At 47.9% G+C, this 13,068-nt stretch overlaps 3 protein-coding genes across 5 annotated transcripts; 1 reads left to right on the forward strand and 2 right to left on the reverse strand.

Annotated features, from left to right (window-relative positions):
* Positions 1 to 376: 376 nt before the first annotated feature.
* Positions 377 to 3,553, reverse strand: LOC6503692. 3 transcript variants are annotated; one of them, XM_001963876.4, is made up of 5 exons: positions 3,328 to 3,553; positions 3,092 to 3,263; positions 1,372 to 3,030; positions 649 to 897; positions 377 to 590 (listed from the first exon to the last, which is right to left on the reverse strand). In XM_001963876.4, exons 1-5 carry the CDS (start codon positions 3,339 to 3,341, stop codon positions 459 to 461), a joined length of 2,226 nt encoding a protein of 741 aa, XP_001963912.2. In that variant the 5' UTR covers positions 3,342 to 3,553; the 3' UTR covers positions 377 to 458. The 3 variants fall into 3 exon arrangements, with proteins under 3 accessions (XP_001963912.2, XP_014761034.1, XP_014761035.1); XM_014905548.3 differs by lacking the exon at positions 377 to 590 and having other exon boundaries at positions 865 to 1,080; XM_014905549.3 differs by lacking the exon at positions 377 to 590 and having other exon boundaries at positions 865 to 1,303.
* Positions 3,554 to 4,059: 506 nt separating this feature from the next.
* LOC6503955 lies at positions 4,060 to 11,826 on the forward strand. Its single transcript, XM_001963877.4, has 4 exons — positions 4,060 to 4,271; positions 6,988 to 7,490; positions 9,658 to 9,962; positions 10,033 to 11,826. Exons 2-4 carry the CDS (start codon positions 7,408 to 7,410, stop codon positions 10,779 to 10,781), a joined length of 1,137 nt encoding a protein of 378 aa, XP_001963913.1. The 5' UTR covers positions 4,060 to 4,271; positions 6,988 to 7,407; the 3' UTR covers positions 10,782 to 11,826.
* Positions 11,550 to 13,063, reverse strand: LOC6503691 (tRNA methyltransferase 10 homolog A). The gene is made up of 2 exons (XM_001963878.4): positions 12,134 to 13,063; positions 11,550 to 12,071 (listed from the first exon to the last, which is right to left on the reverse strand). The coding sequence occupies exons 1-2, from the start codon at positions 12,942 to 12,944 to the stop codon at positions 11,845 to 11,847; spliced, it is 1,038 nt and encodes a 345-aa protein (XP_001963914.1). The 5' UTR covers positions 12,945 to 13,063; the 3' UTR covers positions 11,550 to 11,844.
* Positions 13,064 to 13,068: the final 5 nt, after the last annotated feature.

Genomic DNA, 13,068 nt, shown 5'->3' on the forward strand with positions numbered 1-13,068 from the left:
TATCTTCACCATCATAAAAACGCATATTGCGAAAAATTGGTCCTTTCTGGAAATATTACCCGATTCGTATATTCGTTACCGGTTCGATCTGGCGCAGCTTTTCGCGGCACTAGTGGGGGTGCGAGCTTTAAGCTGCGCCAAAAAGCCGCGGCAAAAAGTGCAGAATTTTTGGCGCCAAAGTTCAGATTTCAAAATAACGACGAGACATTCACAAATTGTTTTAAAAGTTTTCAAGTTCAACATTATAGTATTTAATACTTATCTAATATTCTTTTAGTACTAAAACAACTTGAATTTAAAGTGCATCGGAAAAGGCATTAAAAAAATACGATTTTGAACTTAAAGAACAAAAAATCGAAACTCTTAGGGAAAATAATTATGGAAAAGCGCAAGTTTTTCATTCGGGTTAAAACAAATATCTGATTTAGTAAGGAAATTGGTGTAAAAATGGAAACCAGTTAGCGATGCTTCAGGTGCATCGCCAGGAGCTTGGTTTTGATACGTTTCCGATCCCTGGAGATGATGTCCATGCGCTCCTTGATGCTCGTTTGAAAGAAAATAAGGTGCAGGGTGCGACTGGCCGAGCACAGCTGTAGAGAATAACTATTAGGAAAGTTGTTACAAAAGCCACATGGGGAAAAAACCCACCTGTTGCAATAGCCGTGCTTTCAAACGGAGATTCGCTGTTTCCTTGGCGTCCTGGCCATTGCCACAGGTCTCCAGATGCAGATTGAGCACAAATATCAAGGTATCCCGAATGGTCTGGACTATCCGCTGCACTTGCTCAGTACCGAAGAGTCGTCGCACCAGAAAACCCCTCGCAGCGGCATTAATTCTCGTAGCTGCCCACTCACGCGTATCCTGCTCAAAATTTTCCCCCGAATTCGCGTCCTGATTCTGTCGAGGATCAAATGAAAAGTTAAAGGGGCGAAAAAGGCACGTGCTGGATGGGTTAGTATAAGATTTAGCTACAGGTGCCATAGGCTTGTTCCCGTTTCGTTTCCCTCCACGCAGTCTTTGTTAAGGCAATTGGTATAGGTTAGCTGGCCACCTGAATTGGATTTGCTAAGGCTTCTTGCGCTGCTTGCATTGGAAATGAGGAAATAATCGGTTCGTACATAGGATTGAAAAAAAAAGATACAGATATTTGTTCTTCCTCGGTTTTCACTTTCACTCTCCTCGCTTTCAAGGATTTCTTTTTTGTTTTCTTGACGGAGAAAATCGTATTCCCGAGTTAAAGTGGCTCGACTAGAAATATCTTTGCGGGAAGAAACAACCGACTTGTTTTCGTGAAAGTGAAAACCTGAAAGATACAGACAGAGATACAGAAAACAGCTTGAAGAGCAGACGCCTTCTTTTTGAGTCACTCACATTGTTCCTCCGCACAGGTGATGGTATCTTCTTCGTCTTCATGGGACTCCACATCGCCTGAGCTGGCCCCGAACTCTGAACAGACTGATTCATGTGTCGCACGTTCCCATTTCTCTTTAATGGTGCGGAATTGCCACTTCCGGACGATCCTTTTTTGCCGCTTCCTCCTCCTACAACCCTGACCGGAGATTTAACCAGACCCGAGCTACCGCCACTGCTTTTTCTGGGACTGCCCACAGTCCGGGGCCGCATTCTTGGTTGAGGTGGAACTTGTGAAGCTTGTGGGATGGGACCGGATCCTGGTCCTGGTCTACGCCTGGTATTGCTTAAACTACTGTTCCGCAATGGCAGGGATCGCGGAGTGCTTGGCGCACTCATCTCCTCTAATGGCTGCGGTTCGGAGTCGTAGGTCAGTGACATCTTAGGACTGAAGAGTCGCTTCCGCGATGAAGTTGAGGCAGCCAACCTACAGCTATCTTCCATATGAAGGAACTCGTCCAGATCGTCGAAACTCCGCGGCGAGGTCTCCAGACACGACGACCAGCCAGGCGTGGTCAACTCCCGGTTGCTAATGTCCGCACTCAGCGAACTGCTCGCCATCTGCCTTTCCAAATCCCCAGTGCTTGTATACGCCGATACCAGGCTCTCCGGTGGGCCCACCGACGCAGATTCATCGATTTCTGCGCATAAAGCGTCAATTAAGAAACGTTGCTGTCGGTCGAACTCCGCCTGCATGCGCCTGCGTTCCGCCTCCTGGTATTGTACCAACTGATTGAGCCGCTCCCGATGACCACGCAGGTACTTGCGAATCCCTGCCTTGCGGGAAGAATCCACAGGACCATGCTCACCCAAAGCCCGTTCTATCATGTGTTCGATCTCGCGTTCCCTCTCCGGGTTATCAACGCGTTCCCGTTCTCTCCGCCTCGTGCAAGTGGGACTGGTGCTGGTACAGCTACTCCTGGGGCTCTTGTTCACCTTCTTAGCCGTAGATTCAATGGTATCCTGCTGGTAATTGGCCAGCTGCGAGGGACGTGGTGAATGCACTTGTGGTTCCACGAGGGCATGAGTCCTCTGCATATGCTCGACCAGGACCTGTGAGGGCTCATCCAGAGTAAAGCTTCTGGAGCGCTGAAATCCAACCGGTTCTGCTGTGACCATTTTTACCCCCAGTTCATCGACTGGAGCAGTTTCTTGCTGTTGGGCCAAGGAGGGACTGGTGCTGGACCGCAGGATGCACTTCTTGGGAGGACTAGGAGGCACTGTGGGCGCGCCACCAGGTGCAAGATTTCCCAGTCCGGTCAGCTCGAATTGCAAGATACGATTGGTTATTCGATTGGGCTTGTTGCGATGCGGCGATAGTGGAGTATCCTCGTGCGGCGGCGTGGGTGGATCTATATTGGGTGTGGGAGGATCCACATGGATGGTGGGTAGCTGCTTTTGTTCCAGCCCAAGTACTTTGGGACGCGGTTGACGTTGAGTACTGTCATAAATAAACGTCTCCGTTTGCTGAAGCTGCGGCAGACTTCTCCTGGTTGCCATCGCGGCAGAAGCTCTGCGTTCTTCGGAGCCCGCCGAGCATCTGGCCAGTCGATACTGCTCCTCTAGTTGGATGGCCATCTGGCGATCCATCTGCACCTCCCTGCGCTTGGAGCTCGTCATCTGGAAAGCGAGTAAGATACGGTTGAGTAGGGACGCTCCCCAGAAAAAACACACCACTAACCAACGGCGGCAGTATGGGCTGTCCATCCAACCGGAAACGAGAGACTGGAATGGAGGAGCACTCCAATGAAATGGTTGTGATGGCCGTGGGAGTGGAGGCGGTGGTGCTGCTGTGACAATAGGCCAGGCACTGGCTTTCCTCGACAGCCGCCAGCAGCTGCTCCATGACTTTGCTAATGGGGTAAAGGTTGTACTTATTACATTAGCTATTGAATTCAGGTAACTATAACTACATACCAGGGGCTATCCATCGGTGGCTTGCACTGGGAATTTTGAATGGATGATCTGAATTTTGGGGTGATCTAACGATCTAAGGCGACTGTCTAGAATGGTAAAAGCATTTCGAGTGGATTGGGCGTGTACGCACTGTAGTGTTATTTTTCTTTTTAATAAATGTTTGTTATGTTTGTCAGTTGCTATTAGAGATGGCAGCTAATGATGACACTCCGCCGGTATCGTTTTGGCGCCAAAAACCGATAGATGGTTTAAAAACGTATTTTAAGACAAAATAAAGCCTAGAGTTTTCCGTTATAGGCTCGTTGTGCAAGTTTAAGTTGTTTTAATTCTTTTCCGCTCTGAAAATGGGTGAGTGGGACTAAATTTTCAAATTAAACTATCGATAACTCTCTACCTTCTTTAGCTGGGCTAACAGCCCGCCAAGGTTTGAAATTTAAATTGTCAGTTTAACTTAAATGCAGTTTGAAAATTTTAAACACTCCAAAACTATTATTAAAAGGGTAGTCTCAGACGAATTCAGGTGAATTTTATCCTGGAATAACCAGTAGGTTCGTATTTCAAATGATTTGACATTTTTATTTATTTTGAAACCATGATATATAAAATTGTTGGATGTATAAAAGATTTTATAATGATAATAAATCTAGTTAACAAAAATATTTAAGCTTTTTGTTGGCGCTAGAAAGTCAAGTTGCGATATTATCGAAAGTATCGATGTTACCATCGATGTCTCTCCACCTCTAATCTGCATTACACATATATATAGACAATATATAACTTACAACAATCTCGAGCGAGTCGGAGGTCTTCAGACAGCTGACAGTGTTTTGGTGTGGCGCGATCAGATCGAAAATCGGCTGCTGTTGTTTGAAATTAGCGAAAGAACTGGCCAGAAAATAGGATAAATATCTAAATAGAAGGGATACCACCAGCTGTTGCGAAAAGTACGGATCGGTGTTATTGTTTTTTGTTTGGTTTTGCAGTGTGTGTGTGTGTTTTGGTTATCCCCCAGTTACAGAACTGAATACAGCAAAGCGTATTCGGCAAACATGTGCTGAAAAACGTGTTTTTTGTTTAGTTTTCCAGTTTTTTCACACTCCAAAATTGCGTTCTAAGTTCTGCGTGAGTGTGTCTGTGGCTGTGGCCGTGTCTGTGGCAGTGGGAGGGGGTGTGTGGGCGGCAAATGTGCAGTCTCCTTGCGCAAAAATGGCTTTGTCTGACCGCTGGGGGGTGACTCAAGCCAATATCACTTGACATGGAAGTCCGAGACCTCCCATCCCTCCCAGTCGGCCCACCGTCTCCGCTTTTTAATTTACTTGGCATTAAAAAATACGAGGTACAAGTGTAAGAAAAACAAAAACAAGAAGCGCAAGTTTCGCACATATGTATGTATGTATATGTATACCCACACGTGTATGTGTATGTGTGTGTGTGTGTGAGGGAGAGCGCGAGTGTGTATATATTCTGCGACGCAATTGAAAAGACATCGAAGGCCAAACAACTTTGCTTTTTTTATGTTCTGTGGTACGTTCTTGTATTTGTTGTTGTTTTTGGGCTGGCTCACTATGTTTTGTGTTATCATCACAACTCCCGGAGAGCTTTTCCCCGCCCCCTGCTTTTCCTGTGGGAAAGCCTCTCTCACGCTCGCGCATTCTCCCACGCGGTGTCATCTTAGTTGTCAGCTCCACCTCGCTCGCACGCAGCCGGTGCCTTGTAGCGTCGGCAGCGACGCTGGCAGAGCACTGCGTTGGCGACCCCCCACCACTACCACTACCACCACCCCTTTCGTCATCACCCCCCAAGTAAACAACATGAACTATACCCATGGATATATGTACATATGTACTTATTATGCATATGTGGAACAAAAAAGAATCAAGCTTATATATAGAAAAGTGTCGGGTCGAGGAGAATAGTTAATTATTTCACAAGTCCTTGGGGAAAGTCGCAATAACATGCCACTTTCCATGGTGCACAACGCAGTTTTCTTTGTTTTAATTGCAAACTGCTGGGTTGCCATTGGTGTTATTGTTTTTCCAAGCCAATGACGACGTTTGCCAAAATGAAAATTGCACCGCCCATGTGTGTATGAGTGTGTGTATTAGTGAGTACACAGGAAGAAAACAAGGCAATAAAACAGTAATCACTCGGCACATCTCAATGCACTTGTCCCACGGACGGACCATAAATAACTCTTACAACACCCATTCCGGTGACTAATGCGACTGAGATTGGGCCAGAGATACACACCAGTGTGTCGGCTTTTCTTCGAGTGTATCTGCCGGGACGGGACGGGCCCTCAAAAATATGGATTTGTGCGATTTGGCATCTGAAATCGGACAATAATACCAGTGGGCCAGTTTCTTTCATATTTTTTGGCGGCTTGTTTTTGTTTTTGGCCTGGTTTTGGTAAATTGCCATGTAGGCGCCCATATATGTACATATGTACACCCCACCCCCTTCTCCCTTCTCCGTTCACCGTCCCAGTCGTGCCTGGCGCTCGCCAAACGCGCATCCCGCGGTAGGAAATAGGAGTGCGCGGCGCACTACCATCTGCGGAAAACCATCATTCCGATTTACATTGGCGTGGCCGCTTTTCTCACCCAGCGGAGCGAGTATCAATATGCTTGGCGATCGGAAAAAGAAGGCGGTTCTCCCCTACCCGCAAGCTTACTGGCTAGGGGAGATCGGCGCGAAATCTCACCCAGGGATTTTCTGGTTGAAAAAAATTTCCCTTGCTTTTTGCTTTGCTTTTGGTTTTTGTTTTTGTTTTTCCCCAACCATGCCCATTGATTTTTACTAAATTCGAAGTGAGTTGTTTGTCATATTTATTTATTATTAATTATATTTATTATTTATTAATCTTAATACATAAAACTGAAAAGATAAAAAAAAGAAATAAAAAAAAGCTAAAAATAAATAAATAATAAAAACAAATAAGATTCTTACAAATAAAGATATTGAGACGTCCAAATTTCTAGTACAGCCAGAACTGAAAATATTTGTTTAATGAAATAACGTTTATTCATCATTATCAACACAATAAAATATAAATAATTGAATGAACGGAGCAGTAAACTTACCATAACACAATAAAATATAAATAATTGAATGAACGGAGCAGTAAACTTACCATTTCACAATAATAAACCAATGCGACTCACTATGAACAACCCTATGTGACCGTTTCGATTTGGGTTGATTTAGCATAAAAACGCTGCACAAAACGCACACTAATTACGCGGGATTATTTTTTTGCTGCCCTCAGTTAAAGTAAAAAATAAATTCCTTATATGAATAATATTTTTCATTAAATATTGAGCTATGTTTAAATTTTGCACTTCAATAAAATTATTATAGAACATAAATTGGTAAACTTAAATAATATACGTTGAATTGTTCATGAAATAATTTTTTCTAAGTTAAAAGTCCCACGCATAAATTTTTCTAAGTCCCAAGCGAGACGAAAATTTTCTAAGTCCAGTTTTTTGAGAGCGAAATCTATGTTGAGAGAACAAATTCCCTCTCTCAACTCGGGGTGGGTGAGAGCAAGGTACGAAAGATGCCTGCCGGAATGCACCGAAACGCTGCTAGCACCGAAAAGTCCGACTGGGGTATTATTATGTATTATTTATTATTATTATTTCGCCTTCTACGCAGCATTTTCTCGTTATATTGTGAACCGACAGAGCGGGCCAGGCCATTGTGAACCAGCGCCGTCCCCACGGACACCACCACGGAGGAAGCCACCGGAGAAAGTGAAGAGCGAGCGGAACAGAGCAGCAGAGTGAGCAGCAGGAGCGGGCGCGCGAGAGGGAGTGGGGAGCAGCAACAATCAAACTCCGCCCATGCGTACAACCCGGAGCCCGAAACCATCCAGAACCTGACCCAACCGCAACTGGATTGTCTCGCCGAGCCGTCTGAATAATCAATCGCCACCGAAAGTTTACAATAAAAATAGATCTAGAAATAGAGGCCGCAGCCAGATCGCAGCCGGAAGTCGCGTCGCAGAGCGGGCGCAATCCTTTTTGGGACATCCTCCCCCGACATCCAGAAGTCAGCACCGCCACATCCGCCACAATGCTCCAGGCCCTGCCCCGCTGGTCGCATCCCACGCTCTACTGCGGAGCGGCCGCGGTCGTCACAATGCTCCTTATGACCTGGTAAGCTCCAACCACGACGCTATCGAAGCCCCCACCGCGCTATCAGCCAGGGAATGTGGCCTTATAGTTAAGTCGAAGTATTGTTTTCTTGGGAGTAGGAAGCACTATGGGTTGTAATCTTTCAGAGCCATAGGGTCCAAGGGGAGCACTTAATATTCGAGAAATTCTTAAGCCAGAAATGGGTCAGGCTCCTCAGAACACATTCCCTACCTACATATCATATATGTGTGTATCTTCCGGCTCCCACGATTGCCTCTTGTTGGGGCCAGAACGGAGGACGGTTCTGTAAAAATAGCAGCCCAGAAAGACAGGGAAAGTGTGAGAGCTGCTGGGTGGAGCCAAAGGAACGTCGCGTGGCCAATTTCAAGCTGAAAGTTGCAATGTTTTATTTTGGGAATATATCTACAGAGTGCTCTACAAACGAACGGCTGATGGGCACGACCCAGTAAGCCCCGCAGAACTTGGGTCAGAAATATAGTATTCCCTTTGCGGTTCTTAAAACAAACAGTGATAGAATGGGAATACAATATAATATAGTATAGTATAGATAAAGGTCACTTTAGAAGAGCTGCTACTTTGTTGGCCGCATCTGTGGCGGCTGGCGAGATCTCTTTCCGTACGTGATGCACCTTCATTTTGGCCGACTGCGGGCCCAGCCCCCACGCCTTTCGCCCCTGGCCCCTTCCGTACATAAACACACATATGTATACACCCTTGTATGTAAATGGCACTCCATGCACACCACCAAAGCCCCCCATTTAAAGCGTTCTGTGTGGCGTAATTAACCAAAAAAGAATTAAATGAAATGCCGAGAATGAATGGCACGCAGCTCTCCCACAGGGGGGCATCGGCAGCGATATATGTACGTGGTTCCATATCATTAATCAGACTGTGATTATTGCTCTTTCTGAAGACGGGGCTATGTAGGTCAGCGATAAGGAAGGTGGCACTTTCCTCCGCCATCCGGCGCAAAAACAAGGCTCTCGAGAGTCGCCAGATATATGTACTTAGTAGAGTAGCTGCTAGCCAGCGGGCACTGTGGCCCAGAGTGCATGTGCAGCGCTCTCCGCTTCCGTATCTAAACGGGACAATTGTGCGATATTCGCTTTCTGGCGCTGGCTCTTCCACTTGTGGTATCAGTATCTGTATCTGTATCTGTATCTGTATCCGTGTCTGTGTCTGGGCGTCTCAGTCACCATAACAATGGGGCGGCAATCTGGTTATGCATTCAATTGCGCCAAATGTCGCAGATCAGTCGATCTGCGATCGTCCAAAAATAAATGCCAAACATCTCCCAAAAACTCCCCCCGTTCTGCGGTTCTGCGGGTCTGCGCCTTCTGTTTACTCAACGCCGAGCCAAAGTGCGAATTAGCGGCCGGACAGCGAGATAATTAATTAGAGGCTCTTCTCAAGAGCAACACAAGTCGTCAGCGTTCCGTAGGGCGGGTACCGAGCAGGCCCATAAAAAACAAACAAACACCCGACCAAAGCGGAATCGGCAAGAGCACGCCGGAATGGGGAGGAACGAAAACAGAAGGCCCGAAACGCGGGGGCTTCAAATGGATTCCCAGACCCGCAGCTGATAACGTCCAGCAACCTGGGGCTCCTCCTTGGGACGGGGGGCAGCAGGGTCTTGACAAACTCGCGAGTCAGCTGCTTCCATAAAGTAAACACCAGATTACAGTGGAACTACCGCCAGTGGATCGCACTCTGGTCGAAGCACCACTTGCCTCCGTCAGCTGTCTGGAATGTTTTTATTTCGGATGATGACTTTCTGCGGGCACAGCGCGTTTCGAGAGGGTAAGGAGGCTGCCAGACCAGACCAGCCCAGCCTCCTGAGGTCATGGACTGGCTCCGATAGCTCCGCTTTAACTATAATCACAGGTTGACAAACCCTATGCTTTCGAACCGCACGTTGGCTTCCTAAACAGAAATCAAGAGTCAGAAAACCAGCTTTTTCGGGGGGCTAGCTTCTGCTTCCTGTTCGGTGGTAGAACATGTTTCGGCCACTCACTTCGGCCGGTTATTAATTATTGGAACCCTAAACCCGATAGACTAATCGCGAATCGGGGGAATCAGCGCCATTAGCTAGCTGGCCTTTGTTTGCTGCAGTCCGAGATCATCCTCTCCATTCCTCCACTCTACTCTGGACTCTACCTGCTTTCAGGGTCCGGCCACTGGGAGTTCTGTTTCTGGGCCTGCTGGGCTACTGGATCTACTGGACACGGTGCAGTTTCCGAATCGTTCCCACGGACGAGCTGCGCACCAAGATCAACTCCTGGCTACAGAGGATCGAGGAGTGGCGCCACAACAGTCCCAGCATGTTCTGTTTGGCCAGCAGCGGATGCCTGGGCACCCTCGCAGTGCTCGGCCACCTCATCTCGGGCTCCACCCTTGTTCTGGCCATCCTGGTTATCTCCGCCCTGGTCTCCACCAAGTACAACTTTAAGCTCTTGAAGATCGAGCACAAGGGTAAGACGATCGTATAGATCCCTCCAGATCATATAGTCCTTACTCCTTACCAAACTCCTCTCCATTGCAGACTTCCAGTGGTCGGAGAAGTTGAACTACAACAACCTGGAAACCGAGGCGGACGACGAGTTCTTGCCGGACGTGAACGAGTCCAATCTGTTTGTCCTGGAGCGTGCCAGTGATGTGGCCACCATCAGCTCGCCCACAGAAGCCAACGACGAGGATGACGACGAACGCAGTGATGACATTCCCTCGGAGCTGCTCATTCCGGACGTGATACCAGAGATCGACGAGCACTCCACGGACGAGGAGGACGAGCTGGCTCCGTTGGCAACCAAGAAGCAAAAGGACACAAAGGCAGAACAGGCAACCGACGACAGTGACATGAAGTTCCGGAAGGGGCACTTCAAGCGCGACTCCTCTCTGTCCACCACCTCGTCTTCGTCGGAGGAAAGTTTGTCCAAGGGGCTGCTGTTCCCCGATCACAACGCCGTCGATGGCAGCAGCTCCCAGCTTCGCCAGATAGCCGCCGCCACCGCATCGCCGGACCAGCCGGATCCGGCTGGCGAGCTAGTCGCTCTGGCAGTGAAGAGCCAAGCCCAGGCCCTGCTCGCCAACAGCGGCAAGCTCTTGCCCAGCCTAGTCTCCGGCCTGGTGCAATGGGGGGCAGCAGGCGCTGGCGCAGGCTCCGGAGCTCTCGCCACCGGCAGCGACGCCACCGATTCCAATCGAGATCGCGAGCAGCAGCGCTTGGTGACCGCCCTGGACTCGTCCGATGAGAGTGACTTTGAGATACTCGAGACGGATGACTTCAAGTAAAGCCAAAACAGAAGCAAGTAGAATCGGATCGGATGACGGATGGCGGATGGCGGATGGCGGATGGCCGATGTCGGCTCGCTCCGATTTGTCGTATTATAAAGCTATTATCTTAACATAACATATGTATACATATGCACACAAACAGACATAGACGCGGACACGGACACGGACGCGGACTGCTTGGAGGATACATAGGTTCTATAATCCCTGGTGGAGATCAGTTATATATTTTGCTAAACTGCTATACACTAGAGATCTGATCGGATCGGTCTGCTATCTACTACAATACATGCGAGTGTATTTGCGTGCTCCTCTACCCTAAAGTTTACGATTAAGGAAAATGTTTTCAACTATCTGTATGTTTTCGTTTTGTTTCGTTTCGTTTCGTTTTCGTTTCGCTATTGCCTTGAACAGTCAAGTGTTCGATGCTTATTCCTATTTTAGTTTAAATACTATAGTTTATCCCGATGAATAAAAACAAAAACTGAAACATGTACATATACATATACGACAGCAACAGCAACAGCAACAGCAAACAGGAACAGCACACTCACAACAATATTCAAAAAAAGAAACATATTTCGATTGAAAGTTATATAGATGTTCGATGTGAGGGCGTAAAGCTACTTAATCTGTATCCAAATCCTAATCAAAGCCCGAAAAAAAGTGTGAAAAACAAAAAGGATAATTGGTGTTGAAAATAGAATATTTTTTTGTAAAATTAATCCGCATAATTGTATAAACTTGGTTCGGTGCTATTTAGGAGACCCCCAACCGCCATATGACGTGCACAAAACATAAAACCACAAAAGATGAAACCAACAGAGATCAGAAATTGGAAGAAGCTAGCGTTTCACCCGCGACTTTTGTCGCCGGGAACGGGCGCACGTTCTAGAACATAACAGCAATCAAATAATCCACTTTTAATTCTAATTATTATTTTTTGCGCTATATATTTTAAGTTGTATTTTAATTTGCGAAACAAAACTAAATGTGATTTTATAAAAACAAGAGAAACTAAAATAAAAATCAAAAAGACCTCGAATTGCAAACCACACGCGGGTCAACTGTCTAGCCCCGAGGGAGGTTCGGATTCCGCGCTTATCGACTCTGAGGGCTGGGAATCAATGTCCGGATCCCGGGATTCGGGCTCATCCTCGAGCTGCTTTGGCTCGGACTCCGCGTCCTCTGCTCTGTCCTTCGCCTTGGCCCCTTTCCTTACGGGAATTGTCTCTAGAATGGCTGTGGTCCAGTCCTGGCCAGCCGCCACCTTGGTCAGAAGCTCAAAAACTAAAAAAAAACATAACGGTTATCATTGGAGATAAAGTGTTACCCCTGCAAGGTGGGCCTACCATGGTAGGTGCTGAGCACGGATCTGGTTTTCATGTCGACGTGCTCACTGAGCGGCAGGCGGGCTGTTCTCAGACCCGCCTCCGTGGCCCTCTGATGGCACAGCCCCTTGAAGTGGTTGTGATCCACCAAGCCGCCGATTATGTAGGTGCAGCCCGGCTGCAGCTTGTCCAGCACCAGTTCCGATTCGCAGGTGAGGTAGACCATATGCTCCCGGTCGAAGAGGTCCCTGTGCGTCTTGTCGAAATGGTACTTCACGTTCCAGTTCTCCCAGCCGTCGTTCTTCATGAACCACTTGTGGATATTGCCATTCCGCCGAATGCCGGAGAAGTGCAGTTCACCGGGGTGCGAGCTCCTCCGGTTGATGGTATAGATTCGCAGGCACTGCTTGACGCACTTGGCGATGTCCCGTTCCTGCATCAGCTCGTCGTAGTCCAGATCTATGGCCACCTTGAGGGCCGGTGTGCCATCCGCCCCGGTGATGGCCTGTCGCCTCTTCAGTTCCTTGCGGGAAGGCCCCGTCCGAATGGGCAGTCCCTGGGCTCTGGCCTCCCGCCTCTTCTGCTTATTGCGCTCTCGCTCTTTTTCACGCCGGAGTTTCCGCAACTCCGCGTACTCGGCCATTTTACGCTGTTTCTTCAATTGATTTTTGCTCTGGGGGGTGCCAGGTGTGGTGCCCGGGCAGGTGCTGAGAGCAACCACGCCGGAAAGGAGTTTGGAGGGTTCCTCTCCCAGAGCCGCAGTCTCCAGCGCCAGGGTCGAGGGCTGGCCCACCCGTGACTCCGGATCATCCATCTGCAGGGCCGACTCCATTGAATCTATGTCAATATTATTGAAATACAACTAGATCGAAAATGCGGCAACAGAAACAGAAACATATGCTCCGTCCGTGCGTTATCGATAGGCAGCCGTCCCAGCAACAGTTATCGGAACGTGC

The sequence above is a fragment of the Drosophila ananassae genome, chromosome XL (genome assembly GCF_017639315.1).
Source record: "Drosophila ananassae strain 14024-0371.13 chromosome XL, ASM1763931v2, whole genome shotgun sequence".
In the NCBI taxonomy this organism is placed as follows: Eukaryota; Metazoa; Arthropoda; class Insecta; order Diptera; family Drosophilidae; genus Drosophila; species Drosophila ananassae.

Bases quoted from the DNA above. Each gene is read 5' to 3' on its own strand.
- LOC6503692 (XM_001963876.4), bottom strand. The intron at 3,031-3,091 runs GTTAGTGGTGTG...CTCGCTTTCCAG, and splicing joins AGCCCATACTGCCGCCGTTG to ATGACGAGCTCCAAGCGCAG. The intron at 591-648 runs GTGGGTTTTTTC...TATTCTCTACAG, and splicing joins AAGCACGGCTATTGCAACAG to CTGTGCTCGGCCAGTCGCAC.
- LOC6503955 (XM_001963877.4), top strand. From the start codon at position 7,408: ATGCTCCAGGCCCTGCCCCGCTGGTCGCATCCCACGCTCTACTGCGGA. The intron at 7,491-9,657 runs GTAAGCTCCAAC...ACCTGCTTTCAG, and splicing joins ACAATGCTCCTTATGACCTG to GGTCCGGCCACTGGGAGTTC. The intron at 9,963-10,032 runs GTAAGACGATCG...TCTCCATTGCAG, and splicing joins CTTGAAGATCGAGCACAAGG to ACTTCCAGTGGTCGGAGAAG.
- LOC6503691 (XM_001963878.4), bottom strand. From the start codon at position 12,944: ATGGAGTCGGCCCTGCAGATGGATGATCCGGAGTCACGGGTGGGCCAG. The intron at 12,072-12,133 runs GTAGGCCCACCT...GTTTTTTTTTAG, and splicing joins CGTGCTCAGCACCTACCATG to TTTTTGAGCTTCTGACCAAG.